At 40.3% G+C, this 15,388-nt stretch overlaps 1 protein-coding gene across 48 annotated transcripts in view; it reads left to right on the forward strand.

Annotated features, from left to right (window-relative positions):
* Window positions 1-3,104, forward strand: part of ARPP21 (cAMP regulated phosphoprotein 21) — a 203,904-nt gene extending 200,800 nt beyond the window's left edge. For all 48 annotated transcript variants that reach the window (XM_072033133.1, XM_072033134.1, XM_072033124.1 and 45 more), the window contains 2 exons: window positions 914-1,065; window positions 2,276-3,104. In XM_072033133.1, coding sequence (XP_071889234.1) covers window positions 914-1,065; window positions 2,276-2,533 — 410 coding nt within the window. In that variant the 3' untranslated portion in view covers window positions 2,534-3,104. The remainder of the gene's footprint in view (window positions 1-913; window positions 1,066-2,275) is intronic.
* The last annotated feature ends 12,284 nt before the right edge of the window (window positions 3,105-15,388 follow it).

Genomic DNA, 15,388 nt, shown 5'->3' on the forward strand with positions numbered 1-15,388 from the left:
TCCATCTTGTAAGGCTCTTTCTCAGGCCAGATCGCATTGCTGCTGAGCAGCACTTTGTTTCCCATCTACTTTTCTACTTCATTAGCGGCTTTGCCCTCCAGATCATACAGACTTTGCCCATTTCTCAGTTAGTCCTAGAGGAGTCAGAAAACCAGCAATGTTGTGGTGACTGAACACAGAACCAACAACAGGTTGAAGCCAAAGCATCATCTTTTCATCCCTGTGCAGCCACTTGCAAGTTCCTCTTGTGCCAAATGTGAAACAGTAGGGTAGAATGCGACCCTTAATATGTTCTAATCATAGAGGTTGGACTCGATGATCTTGAGGTCTCTTCCAACCTAGAAATTCTGTGTGATTCTGTGATATATATATAAATAAAAACTGGCAAGGAGGAGCCAGTGTGTATATAGATACTGTTCTTGATTAAATCAAGCCATCTTTGTTTACATCATGATAGGGGGGTGCGTTGCAAGAAAGGTAAGAGAGATGGAGGTGCTTTGTGAGGCACAACTGAAGATCAGAAAAGTGATGTGTTCGATTGTGAAGGCCAAATACTGGTGTCCTTGAAATTGGCAGGGTTTTTGCCTCTGGAAATAGCTTGAAGCCAGTAGCACTTTGTGTCTGTTCAGGGCCTTAAATCATGGACTGAAGTCAAATGTCCCTCAAGGTGTTATCTTCTGCAGGGTTGAAGAACATGAGGAAGGTGTGCTGCCTGCTCATATCAACCTGCCAGGGTTGCCAACCTACATGTTTATTCCCTTTAGATTTTATTTCTATGAGTGCTTCCGTAGAAATAGAACTCCTTTTTGACTAATGTGGGGAGAAATACTGGGATCATTCGCCATTAGTGAGAACAGTTTTAATTTTGTCTGTAAAAGCAACAGTGTACTTGAAGGTGGCTTTCTTCTTGCAGGTTACCAGCCTGTCCTGGCAAACCAGCAGCAAGGGTTCCAGGGTCTTGTGGGAATGCAGCAGCCTCCCCAAAGCCAGAGCCTGATGAATAATCAACAGGGAAATCAGGTGCAAGGCATGATGGTGCAGTATCCAGCCATGTCGTCTTATCAGGTACTTAGAAGCTGTGAAGACTGCTTTTCTTCTTTGTAAAGTGCTTAATTGAATTAAGTTTTCATATCACAGAATGGTCTTTATTACTTCATTAGGGCAGCATGTGACAGGAGGCCTCTTGATAAATACCACTCTCAGTCAAACTGGTTTCTCTGCTTCCTGTTTATGTATTCTTACTACTCCCGATTTTCATTCTGAACTGGGAATACATTAAATGAACTACTTGTTGCAGCCTACAGTACAAGAGAAAGTTCAGAAAGCATGAAGGAATTATACTTCATGTGAAGAAAATGAATTAAAGAAATAAAAAATATACTTTTTTTTTTTCCTTCCCAGTTCGATGTTGTTTTCTGTAATTAAGTTAAAGGCTTTACCTGGTCCAGTTAAAAATTAGTCATGCATGAAGGTTTGTGCCAGTGCCCTCTGAGAGAGGATCTCACCACGTCTTCTAAAACAAACTGTAGCTAGAGGGATACTTGTTTTACTGGACTTAGGGGAGAGGGAAGGAAGTGGCTTGTGTTTTACCAGGTCTGTAAGCTACCCAAAATTTTGTATTTTCCCAACTTGATACCTGGATTCTGTGAAATATGACAAAAGCTTGAGGCCACCTATGAGGTGGTCTGTGCTTATGTTTCCTGGTATGGTCCCTCTGGAAATTTAAGAAACAGTGATATTAGTTCCTTTCAATAGTTTACACTGATTGAGCAGCCATCCTTTGATTCATCCTTTCCATCGCCTTCTTTGAAAACACCACAGTAACCTGGATGGAAATGGGTGGGCTCATGGCCATAATTTTCTCCTTAAGTCTTCAGATTTACTATATGGAAAATGTGTTTTAAAGTTAATGATCAAGTTAAAGGCCTAGACCTTTTAGATGGCCTTAAATATACCAGGGTTGAGTCTTCTGTATAATAAGAATATTTGTTTTGCATTATTATTAATGTAAGAATATGATCTTGGAAATTCACATTCAGCTAGATCATGACAGAACCACTTACTAGTCCCTGAAGCACAGTGACTTATTTTTAACAAATCTCTAGTCAAAAAAAGATCCTCAGCCATTAGAATAGTTCTGAGCAGCAGAAAATAACAAATTTTGTCTAGGCATGTTATATTACTGAATTCAGGAGAAGGAAAATAGGAATACTTGGGACTTATTTTAATTTATTTACTAATTATTTTTTCTACATATTTCTCTACATCTGTCTAGGTGCCAATGACCCAGGGTTCTCAAGGATTGCCACAGCAATCATATCAACAACCAATCATGCTACCTAATCAATCAGGTCAAGGAACACTTACAGCCACTGGAATGCCTGTTTACTGTAATGTCATACCTCCTGCCCCACAGAACAATCTACGGTTGATTGCCCCACACTGCCCCTCCAATAACGTTCCAGTTATTTCTGCCAGCTGCAGGACAAACTGTGCGAGCATTAACAATGCAGGGTGGCAGGTCAAGTACTGACACTGGCTTAGAGTGGATATACAAGGATAGTGGTGCATTATTTGACAAATAACTCATGGCCTTCAAATGAAGAGGAACACAACAGGATAATCAGTTGAGGACATAAGTACTGACTATGCCCAAGTGATTTGCTGCTGGAAAAAATCTGTAAAAAATAAATTAAATTTTGAAAAAAAAAATGTTTGCTGGTTAATGGTGCATATTCTTGTCATGTCTGCTAGGTATGCCTTTATAGCTTAGCTAGTGACATGAATTCATTGAGGTAAGATTTTTTCCTACCACTGAACACCACTGTGTAGATTGTAATATCCCTGATTCGGATTAGTTTTGTACTTTGTGTTGAGTTTGTGAAGCTAAAAGTATTTAAAAATATAATAAAATCACATTGTACCAAAGCTGTAATGGAAATGAAAACAAACAAACAAAAAAAGAAAACAAAATGAAAAAAAAAAATTACTGAATGGAAAGAATAATTTATACACACTATAGAGTTTTTTATGGATATATACTGTATTGTAGTGCTTAATCACAATAAAGCTATTTGACCTCATGGAGAAAGGTCATGTTTCTACCAGCTGCTTGGCCTCCTCTTTGTTTCTGAGCAAACTTCCCTTTGGTTCTTGTCTGGTTTCAGATGAAGCTAAGGGAGAGATGATGTTCAATGAGCTTGTGGGTGTTTGGGGAAAAGGCTGGATGTCTAACACACAATACCATAATAGCTAAGGCCATTCAGAAATATTAGCATAGGCACCCAGAAAGAGTTCAGTGAATGAGGTGCCAGATTATCTTAAACTAAGTTTGTGCATTTCCAGTCCCCAAGACCACTAATGTCACAAACATCGTTTGCTACAGCTACTAACTTACATTTTTTCAAGAGGTCATACACCCCCTCACGTCTGGTAGAATCTCGTCTGTTGGCTGGAAGCTCAGTTCCTTCTGGTGTGGCAGCCACGGTGCCCAGCAATTCTTTTGCTCTGTGGAGAGAGATGCTCTCCCCAGTTATTGCTACTGCAGCTATAAAGACATTTTGAAACAAAAGGGTGACAGCTCAAGAATATGGTCCAGCAAGTTCAAGTACTGTGGATGAATTAGGGTGTATTTGCTCTTAAAACATGCAGAACAGTGGTTTGTCTAAAAGTTTTAGAACCCACACCCTTTTTTTCCTGTGGTGTTTCTCATTATTACATCCATGTTCACTCAAATTCCAAGTTTGTTTTGATAAATTATTCTTCATTTATAAACGCTGTATGAAGTTCCTCATTCTGCATCAGTGCTGACAACATTTGAGTTGCAAATGTTTACCGGACAAAAATTTGTTCTTTCACTTAAACTGGTTTTTGATCAGTTTTGAATACCTTTAAGATAGGCGCTGAGTACCCCAGAATCATGAGGAAAGCCTGAGATCCTTTTGTGTGTGAAATCTGCATGTGTTTTAGTATGATTTTAGGTATACTTAGGTATAGTCAACGATGCCCTTGGCCATTGCTAGTTTGCATGTGAAATGGCTTTGGTTTTCCCTTTAAAGTTAGCATTTCTTTTACATGCCTCAGCTGCAGAAGCAGGAATCAGACATGCTACAATCTGAATTTCAAACAAATATTTTTATTTTCTATACAGTAAACATACTTTTAGATGTTCAATATGTTTTCACATGTGTCTTAAAGTGTGGAATTTCTTCTGAATCCAGTCCTATGAGATAGATGAAAGCCAAACACTGACATTTTATGTAATGTAATCACAATTCATTTGCTGAGAGACAGTCAAGAACATGAGCAGGTAAGTAAATAAAATTCACTCTTCAATTAGAGGTGAAATGCCTAGGGAGAACATGCTGATTGACTTATTTTTTTCCTGTATCTAGATACAATATGTGGATTTTGCCTGTGACCCTGAGCTCTCATTTCAGACACCCTGCATCACATGGCATACTTGCTTTTTAATGTTTTATATACTACTGAGGGTTCTCGCTTAGCATTAATATAGTTATACTTAATTGGATTTTCTTCTGCTGAATGAGTGACCCGGAATGAATGGCTGTCCTTCCCAGTCAGGGCTCCAGGGTCCAGCAGAGGGACCCACTTGTGCTTTGGGCAGGACAGCTGAAGTAGCAGGGAGGGTGGGCAAACTGAGGTGTACGTGGTCCCTGGAGCAAAGAGACCCTTTAGTAATCACTGCATTAAATCTTGTTTCTTCTTTCCTCTGAAGCATTACTCTTACCCGATCAATCTTCATTCTTATCAAGAGAACTGTGGATGAATTTCCTGGTTAAAAATAAAAAAAAAATCCCTCCCTCAGCATCACAGATCAATGGGTTGTAGATGCTCTCAGTAGCAATAGGCAAGGGAGTCAAAAAGCAAAGTCTGGGAATCTTACTTCCCTTAAAATACGGTTTCCTCATGCTCTTATGCCACTCTGCTAGTCTTGTCCCCTTAGCAAACATCATGTCCCATGATTGAACGTGGCTGTGAATTCCCATTGTTTATCTGTCTCTGCTCGTTCAGTGAGCAGCTCACATAAAACCTGTGAATAGCTGTGGATAGCAAGGTTCCTACTGTTTGAATTCTCCCAGCCTTGTGGTAGGAGCACCTACCTGCAGGGTTATGAACATTTCTGCTGAAATGAGTCTTTAACTTGCTATGAAATATCGAGCAGTTTCAGGAGGAGGTCACAGCCACCCGTTCCATCATGGCCTACATCATCTGATTGTCTCACTCTCTAAAGAGTTTGAATCTCCTCAGGCATATAAGAAAACCAAATTTAATCTCCCTCAGCTATAAAGAATGCCCTAATTATGAAGGTATCATATACATGGGTGAGACATCTCATGTGGTGGTAGACACAGTTGCTCTACTCTGAAAGAATTCACATCTGAAGACAATGAAGTAATTCTGTTTCCATATCAATGTAACCACAAAATTTAATCTCTATTTTTACGTCATAATATTCCTTTTTAAGTCTTTCTCTTGCTCTCTCTCTCTTTTTTTTTTTTTTTTAATTATTACTGACAATATTCTGCGTGGGATTGCTTAGTACCCTTCTTTTATTAAACTAGAGATATTTCAGTATTCAGAAGGTGAGGAGAAGGAAAAAAAAAAAAAAAGAAAAAGAAAAAGAAGAAACAGAAAAAGAAAGCAACCTTCAAATAAATGGAACCAAAATGGGTAGGTAAAGCCTAGTATTTTTCTCTGATCTTTAAAATATTTTGTAGGAACAGTCCATAAGAGGATTGCTGTTTGACTCAGCTGGCCAAACAGTTCAACCAACTCAGCAATTGGTCAAGTTGCATTCAGAGTCCAGCTCATAGCGGTGACATGATTTATACAGCGTACTCCTCTCCTGCAGGGTTGCTCTGCCACAGTGAGCTTGTTTTAATCTTTTCTTCCCTTTGAATTCAGGCTCAGGCAGCCCTATTGTGGTGCTAAGAGCTGTTTGTTGCATTTTCCCTTTATTTTCTGCTTGCTTGCTTTGGTAGCTGTGTTTTACTTTCTCCAACTTGTTTAGACTCTGGAGCTGATGGAAAGTTCTCCTAAGGCCCAGTACATATTTTATTTGCCATTTATTTATTTATTTGTCCTGAAAAAACAAAGGAGCATATTCTGAAATAAGCTGACTACATCAGAGGACACTGAACAGTCTTTTGGATGGGCCTAACCCATTTGGGCTGTAATTTGCTGAATCTGTACATCTTAACAGAAGCCAGATGCCATTTGCTATTGTTTTACCCTTAGTACTGCCCAACAATTTCCTTCTGAAACTGTATTCCCTTATGTTTCCTTTTAACTTCATTTGAGCATCTTGTACTGACAGAAGAGTGCATAAATTACCCTGGCAGCAAGGAATGGAAATGCACTGGGAGGTTGTGGTATGTCACGAGCATCTCGCTCTGCCCCATTAGCCACTCTGTAGTGTGGCAACCCATCTTGGCATGACCACTAAGTGCTTGAATGCATTTCTTCTGCTGGTGTTCCTGAAAGCAATGCAAAATGCTTGCTGATCAGTATCATTTCAGCCCTCCTGTTCATGAGGCTGTTGAGCATGTGTTTCCCCCTGGAGTTAAAAAAGAGAAACAAGTATCCTCCCTTGATACTCACTGGAAAGCCCCTGGCGAAGGGCGATGTCCCACCAGGGCTGGGAGCTTTCAGCTGCTGTCTACCAGGGCTCCCCTATGGGCTGGCAAGGAGGAGGGAGACTCATTTCCTCAGTCCTCAAGAGTACTCTGCTCATGCTTAGCTCAGAGACTACATTTTATAAATGCTCCCAGCTTCAATGTCTGTTTGGCTTATATCAAAACCCATGTCTCTGGTATGGGATGTCACCATGTAGTAGCAGGCAGTGGCAACCTCAGGGCAGAGGATCCCCATTTCTCATTGAATTTCTGCCCCTGGCTTGGCTGGAGAATTGACTCTCTTCCCTGCTGTTTCCTGAGCTTTTGTAGCAGTGGACTGGTAGTTAAATAATTAATGCCATACAGAGTTCCCAAGGACAGTTAGCCCAGCATTCAGTAAGTGGCATGAAGAACTGCAAAATTATATGTTTTGTAGAGGTACGATTTTGATGGAATACTGCTAAAAATACTGCTTTCCAGCACATGGCAGTACAGGGAAATCAAACCCCACCTCTCTGGCTCTTTTTACAATATCCCACTGACTGTGGGAGGGGGTGACTCCTCATTACCTCTCCTGATAGAATGACAAGGGAACAAATTGAATGCTTATTAAAACAGCAATTTCCCAAACAAAAGCAAACAAAAGCACTTTTTTTTTCCCCCCCTCTCTCATAGGGTACATAGACAACCTGTGGCATTGCTGGCTGCAGGATGTTAGGTGTATTTTCAAATGCAGTTGGACAAGGTCAGAGAAGAAAGCTGTACTGAAGACTGATAAATACAGAGAACCAGTGTCCAGCCCACAGAGGCAGAGAACAGCCTAAAGAAGTGTTGCCATACATGTGCCCTATTCTCAAACCCTTCTCCAGGCTCCATTAAAGATGTCTGGCAATGAGCCTCTGGCTTAGATACAGCAGTTCTCTAAAGCGATATTCATCACTCAATGTTTAATAAACAAATTAAAGAACATTGGTATCCTCTGACTGAGCGCATCCCAAAGCAAAACCTGTAAGAATCAGAAGGAGGAGGTAAGTCTAAGCTCAGGTTAATTTTCTTCAGCGTGCTTAGTGTCGAATGCCCCTGACTGTATGAATAACTACTACCAGCCTTACACAGCTGCTTGTTCTGCTGCTCAGAGTCAGATGTAGTGCTATGCTGAGGATGTAATAAACCTTCATGTGGGAAGTGCCTCATGATAGCTTTTCATCATATTTCCCTTCTTTGTAGCATATAATTGTTCATTAGCATTGTAAAGAGTAATTATGCTTGAGCAATGCCTTTGTGCTAAGATTTTTTAATTCTTCAGCTGAAAATTGAAATACTTTTGGGGGGTGACTTTTTTATATATGTAATCTGTTATTTTATGTCAAAAGTCTTGGCTTTTCTGAGCATCAGCTGTAGTTACCGTTACGGGTGTGGTGTTTTTTTTTTTTTACATTATTTTGTAATTGACTTAACAGAGCTTAATTGATGTAGGCATTACATGAATAAATGGCAAGGGAGCACCTGAGATTAGCTTTCAAGCTGAAGAATAGCAGGTACTCTGGGTAAATTTATGGAGGCTTGCTGAAAATCAGTACTGAATTCTTCTTCCTTGGTTTTCATTGGAAGAGATCAGATGCAAACCTACCTGTGTTTAATGAAGCACTCCACCTCAGCTCATCGTTGTGTTTCTGAGGAATAGTTTTGTGGGCTGCAGATTTAGGAAAGAAAGTCAAAAAACTTTGCCTTTCATGTTATGGGTGCAGTTTTATAGAAGAGAGTTACAAAACAGAAACATAAGTGGAGGACAATGCTATAGTAAAGATAAATGCCTCCCAGTGGATAAATTATCTCCATTGAACTCTACTAAACAAATCTCTAGAGGAATGCTTTAAAAGGATGCCCTCAAAGAGCACTGTGTATTTTGAGATTAAAAGCAGACTTCACAGTTCCCAAGCCTATATAGTGTTTTTTTGTTGTTGTTTGCTAGGTTGGTTGGTTTGGTTTGTGGTTGTTTTTATTATTATTTTTTGAACTGTAAGGGTGAATCATATGGTTATGAATCAAGGTACTTCTACTAGCCAGGTTTAGCTTGCAAATTTACATTAGATAACCTCCACCATCATGAAAAACTACTTTTATCTGCATAGAAAACAGAAGGATGTGAAATCTTTGGCAGTTTTCCTGTAGGTAGTGGCCACAGAGCCAGTCAGTATGATAGCAAGACCAAGTGTATTGATAGTAGAGGAGACTGGAAATTTTGTACTTCGATCCCACTGGGATCAAAGCTGGTGGGAGAAAAGAGCTTCCATGTGTGTGTTTGTGAGTAAAAATTTTCACTAAGGAGAAAAAGGACTTTTTTTTCTTTCCCTAACACCTATCAAATAAAAGCCAAGGCTTTTACAAAAAAAAAAAAAAAAACAAAAAACAAAACAACAAAAAAAAAAACCAACAACAAACGTGAACTCTTGTGAGCTGTGCTTCTGTTGTCTAAGCTCAACACTGCTGATTCACTGAGGGTGTGATTTAATAATGGGACATGGTGTCAGGAGATCTGTGGTCACAGTATAACCTTGTGATTTGCAAAATTCTATGCAGTTACTTGGACACCAAATTATCTCATCTAAGAATCAGGGAGGGGAAAAAATTGACATTGAGATCAAATCTTAATTGCTAAATTTTGACATTGATATTGAGATTGAATATTAATTGGTAAATTTTGACAAATTCCACTTTTGCAGTAAAAAATTCTCAAATACTTTAGTGAAAATTTCTACAGGAATCAAAAATAAATTTCAGCACTGCAGACTATGCCACACATTGCAAAGACCGGGAGATCAGACCTTAAAGCAAGGTACTGGATATCTGTAAACTTAAAAATAACAGAGTTTAGAGCAATTCACACATACCAGCTCAGTTAACTGCAGTAACAATAAATTAAGTGGAGCTCAGATAGCACCCCAAATCTGGAGTCCAGTACATCCTTGCCCCAAACCTCCATCCAGGTTCAGCTCCTGCCTGCACTTAAGCTCATGCTGAGGTTTATCTTCTGCAGAGCAAGCAGGAATGTGTTTGCACAAAGCTCACATGTGGCACGTGAACAAAGCTCCCATGCATGTTAATGGTCACTCTTTCATTTTGTTTCATCTGCACAGATGAAAACTGGAGCCACACAGTGTACTGTAACTCAGCACTGCCTCAGGTGTCCACTGTCTTTCTTCCTGCCAGTCACGTAAACCTGTTGGGCAACACATCCCTGTGGCTACAGGCTATGTACAGCTTGATGCCTCCTTTATTGGCATGGATATTGGAAAACCACATGCTGCAGGGCTTGTTGGTCTATTCTGCTAGGCTGAAATTACCAGTGCAGGCTTCCGAAACCACGAAGTGGTCCAAATTATATGGAAGACACTGGGATATATCTGGACATTTGGATAAATCTGGAGACTTCTTTGTGTCCAGGGATGGGGAGAAGGGAAAAAAAAATAGTCTGTTTTAAGTATTTCTTGAAAACATTTTTATCTCCCTAGTCCTCTGTGACTGGGAGATTATATGTAGCTGGCATGTGGTGGAAGGAGTTACTGACAATGTGCAAATAAAGATGTTGCAAACATCAGAGCTATCACACAACGGTAGAATGAACCCTGGACATGAAATGCAACATTGGAAAAATCTTGATCTAAGAGTTGTGCTATCATTTATTCATGTGCTTCTGTGCTCCCCTGGACAGGGGCTGTATTTATTAGAAGGCTGCTTTGCGCTACAGCAAATGTTTTGTGCTACGGATAAGCATTGACTCTCCTTGCTTAAGAAATAATTGGTTTTTCAATCAAATTATAATATTTATTTATTTATTTATTTATGGAGTGGAAAGCTAATTGCCTGAACAGATCTGTTTAGAATAAATGTGTGAGAGTAACTAACACTGCCCAAGGACAAGTACATAAAAGGAAGCTGCAATTTTTTCAGACCATTCAACCAGCACAGGACACCTCTGGTATAACTGTAATTTATGAACACCCTCGTCATCAATAAAGCATGAGTTTAAAAAAAAAAAAAAAACAACAAACAGCATGTGGGATTTAACTAAGAATATTTCAGTGGCTGTTTTAAACCATATGTAAGGATGCAAGGGAATACATCTTTTTTTTTTTTTTTTTTTTTTTTTTGAAACTGAGAATTTCTACAGCATTCAAAGCAGTAGAAATATTTGAGAGCAAGCTGCAGTGGCAAGGTCTTTCAGCTCAGCTCTGCTTTGATGATGTCTGTATGCTGTGAGACAGGTATGAGTGGCTAAAAGAGAAATTTCTCTGTTTTCCTCTTTGTGCTGCCCAGATTTGTTCCATGAAAGTAACCTGGCAGCTGCAGTTAAAAGGGCTCAGAGAGGTCACACAGACAAAATTAATGGCTTGCAGACTCAGCGAGAAGGATGTGATGGTGCCTATTTTTTGGAAACATGTGAGGCAGTCTGGAGAAGGCAACATGCTGCGCTGTGCTTGGGGAAGGTATGCTGAGCCCCCAGAGATGAGTGTGGCAAAGTCTCTGCATCCACTGGATAAGCCAGGAGCCTGTGTACATGCGTGCAGTGAGGGACCTGAGAGCAATGTGTCTTGCAAGCAGAGTCATAGCCCAGCTGCCTGTCTTCTGTGCCTATTATGGACAGCAGAAAACCAAAGATTGGGCCCATTCTGCTTTGCAGCCTGCTGTATTTCTCCTCAGCAGGCATTTGTCCATGCCTGGCATCTCAGTGGGCCTGAGGAAAACAGTGGCTGGCAGCTTCCAAAAGAATCTGGGTCCCATGCCAGCCTACACAGGAGCTGAGACCCTGACGTCAGACCCCACATCGTCAGTGGCTTTCCATGAATGGCCATAAATGTCATCTGCAGGCCCAACTACCTCGACAGATGCACATTCCTGTCAGTCATCTTTGGTTCACATCTACGCTTCACAGCACCTCATGCCGATGGCCCTGTACACACAGTGATGTGACCTTCTGGTCTCTCATGCGGACCAAGCCATTCTGGCATCTGTGAAGATCCCGGTCCCGACAAAGCAGGTGTCCTGCTGCAATCTACTGTGACACTTAATCCTGCATTTGTGCCTTGCTTACTGACAGCAGCCGAGCAGAGCATTGAGATCCCTGTGCCTGCACTGCAGGAATTGGAGCTGAGCTGTGCAGGCAGCAGCTCTCTTCCCAGCCAGTGCCCATGGCGGCTTGGCACAGCGCAGGGCAGAAGTAAGCTGATATGACCCCTATAGGCATCGCACATGTTTGGCTTGTAGACAAGCAGGTCCCTCTAGGGAATGGTCAAAACAGCTTTGCCAGTGTTATTTTTCCAGTCTTGGTCAGGCTAGATGCCTTCTCCCCAAAGATGTGTACTCTGCTGGCAACCGGAGCGGAGTCCAGATCAGTGGTGGCAGGGAAGCCTGAGAGGCTCCTCACAGGCACGGTGCTGGGCTCCTGTCACACCTCACCTTGCTATAAAACATCAGCTTCCTCCCCTATTTCCAGCACTGGCTTTAACTTCCCTCAGAAATGTTAGATTGCAAGCTAGGGGGATGAGCAGCCCTGGGTCATACTTGTGCGTCATGCATTGGATGCTGCTGTCTAGGGTAGCAGCGTTCTTTTCATTTCCATCATGCTGCTATAGAAGTAGGAAGGTCACATATGGAAGTTGCATTTGACTGACATCAAGTCCTGAAAACCTAGCTAGTTAAAATCATGTTATGTTCCAGTTTTCTAATGTCTCTGCTATCCATTCATTTAAGATAGAGACAAGTGGAAACGATTAGCTAACTGAGTTTTGCTTGAGAATGTTTTTTATTTATTCATTCATTTTTACTTATTTTCTTCTTCTCAGATATGCTTTCTCAGCTGTGCATTTTTCTTAAAATGCCATTGCCCATGGAACACCACCCAAATTAGGAGAAAGGGGAAGTTATTCTTCAAACACTGTCACCATCTCTGTATTTTCCCCTGTATTTTGTAGACTTTATATTCAAAATTTCCTAAACTTTTTTGTTGTTGTTGTTCTTTAAAACAATCTTCACAGCTATAAAATGTTCTTGGAATTGGAATGTGGTATTAAAAGTATAAAAATAGCCAATACATTGGAAAATATATTTTCCTCTTAAGTCATATTACATGTTTTGGACACTTGGGTTAGATAATATTATTTTGGTTAAAATACACTACATACCAAATGTGATTTTAATTAGCATGTCCCTTTGAAAGAATGTTCTGGTTGAGTGTGTGCAGTAGAGCAGTCCATTACAAAACATGGGTGAGCAGCAGTGCTGCCGTCTCAGGGATCAGATAAACAATGTCCTTGCAATTTCTTGTTTCACGGAATGTAATACAAGTGAACCAGAGCTGTGAACATGAGGCATCAATGCTTTGCAAACCTGTGGCCGTCTACATGCACAGATTAAGCTTCTAGTGTGTGTTGGTATCTAGAAATAGCAGGAGTGGCATTGATATACAAGAAAATTAGGATAGTTTGGGGAGCTGATAACATGGAGTTTCATGACTGAAATCTTTTTCCAGCTAATTCCTCTTTTCTGCATCTAATAGTATTAACATTTCTACCTTCTTTCTGGGGAACTGAACATCATGTAGGAAAATGCTCTTCACCAGCATCAAATTCTTGCTAATAATTTTCCCCAGATATTTCATAGTATACTCCTTGGGTAAGGAGGTCAGCTTCACCATCCTTTAGGATGGCAGATGGAACGACTTGGGTGAAAGAGTTTGACCAAGATCATGCAGCAAGTTAGTAGGCAGCAAAAAGAAATCAATCAACCAATTTAAAAAAAAAAAAAAAAAAAAAAAGAGAGAGAGAGAGAGAACAGAAAGATGGAGGCAAAGAGAAATACAAAGTTTCTCCATGTAGCTGATGTTAAAACCAGGAGACATAAGCGTGGTAATACTCAAGGCTGGACTGAATTGTACATCCCCAGTGTTGCAAAGGAAGGCGCAGGATGAATCCCAGAGGTAGGATTCATGCCTTGTTCATTCAGAGCAGCTTAACTTCAAAGGAAAGGAGCAAGATTTATGTGGTTCCACCTCTGCCTTTCCTTACTGTACTTTCTAGTTCAATTCATTTTTAGTTCTAGTTCAATTCATTTTTCTTTTTCTTAACAGGTCATTAAAAGGGCTGTTGGTATATTGGCAACAAGAGAAATCCAACTCAGACAGCTTACAGAACCTCACTTTTCAAGATGTCATGGGTTTATTTATATATGTATATATATATATACACCTGTTGTTTTTGTTATCACTGAAATAAAGTTGTCCAAAGTCAGGAGTTCAGTAGGGCCTAAGAGAGCTGATAAAGCTCAAAAAGAGATGGACATTTTTTTTTTTATTTTTTTTTTTTACATTTTAACTACAACAGCTCTGGTGAAACAAATCAAATACAGCTTTAAAACTTCCCTGCTTGAACTTCTCCTCTTCCCCTTCCCTCTCCCTGGGGTTTCTGTTTTAGAGCTCTTGAACTGATTTGTTGAGACAGATCAAAGTATAAAGTATTTCTCAGCTGGTCTTATTTCTCTCACTGGATTGTAGTAGCAGGAGACAGGCAGCTCATTACAACTGGGAGAGTGCTCCTGTGAAACCAACTTCATTACATCTGGTGAGAAAAATAAGATTCTGCTGGAGCCATAATTCAGTCTTGCCATCACAGAAGTAAATTGTTTTAGAATGAATAAATAATGTCACACTGCTTCTCATTAGGGTGTGAGTCTGAGTATTAACATGATGTTAAATACATATGAACAGTACAGTACTGTGAAGCCTTTGAGGTACATCCTTGATTTGTCCAATTTTAAGCAAGTTTCCCCTCTACTTGTTCCTTTTCTTCCCTCTTCAACAGTGCTTTAGTGAACAGAGAGGGTGAGGTGGGTGTTATGCTCCTCACCAGCTTATGAGCCTTCTCCATATGCTGACTGTATTTTGTAAACCACCAAAGTACCAGGTCCAGGTGTGTTTGGAGTGTGCTAGTGAACATGGCTCTTTGAACCCAGCTTTGTCTCCTTGCTCTTATTCTTTCAAGAGTACATCATGGAGGCATCTATGACAGCACTTACTTCCTGGATGTCCAGATTTTTAGCTTTTTCTTTCAGGCAATATAGTGTCCGTTTTGGGAATATTTCTGACTAATTCTCAGAGGGTTAGCATAAAGCAGAAAACTCAAAGCCCAGCAGAGTTAAGGTGTGTTAGCAGTATGCTCCATCTTGAGAGCAGCTCAGAGAAGGAGGTTGATTCTCACTGCAAACCACTTGTAAGATAGAGCAGTCATTTCACAAGCTGCTGCTGGACAAGGAGCAGGACAAGCTTTCTGCCTTTGCCCCTTGCCCTCATCCTTCCTCCCAAAGGCTTTTGTCTATGCAAGCCTTTAGCAGTCCTAGAACACTACAAGCTTCCCCACACACACACACCCTGAACAAAACAAAACAAAATCAGCAGCAGAGTTGGTGTGTATATAAACTGAAAGGATTTTAATCTTATAAAAAAAAAAAAAAAAAAAAAAAAAGGATTATAGGAAAGAAGGGAAGTGACTTAACCAAGGCTACAGCTTGATGGTAGAGATTTCAGGTCTCCTGACTCCCATGAAATCATGCCTAATTCCAAATACATTAGGGTTGCATATGGTTTAATAAGTTAATTGAGACACAGAATGCAGGAAGCAGAACAGAAATGTCTTTAATTGGAAAGGGACTCTCCTCCTGAGAACTTGTGCTTCTGCTTAAATGCTCTATGATATATA

The sequence above is a fragment of the Anas platyrhynchos genome, chromosome 2 (assembly GCF_047663525.1).
Source record: "Anas platyrhynchos isolate ZD024472 breed Pekin duck chromosome 2, IASCAAS_PekinDuck_T2T, whole genome shotgun sequence".
NCBI classification, from domain to species: Eukaryota; Metazoa; Chordata; class Aves; order Anseriformes; family Anatidae; genus Anas; species Anas platyrhynchos.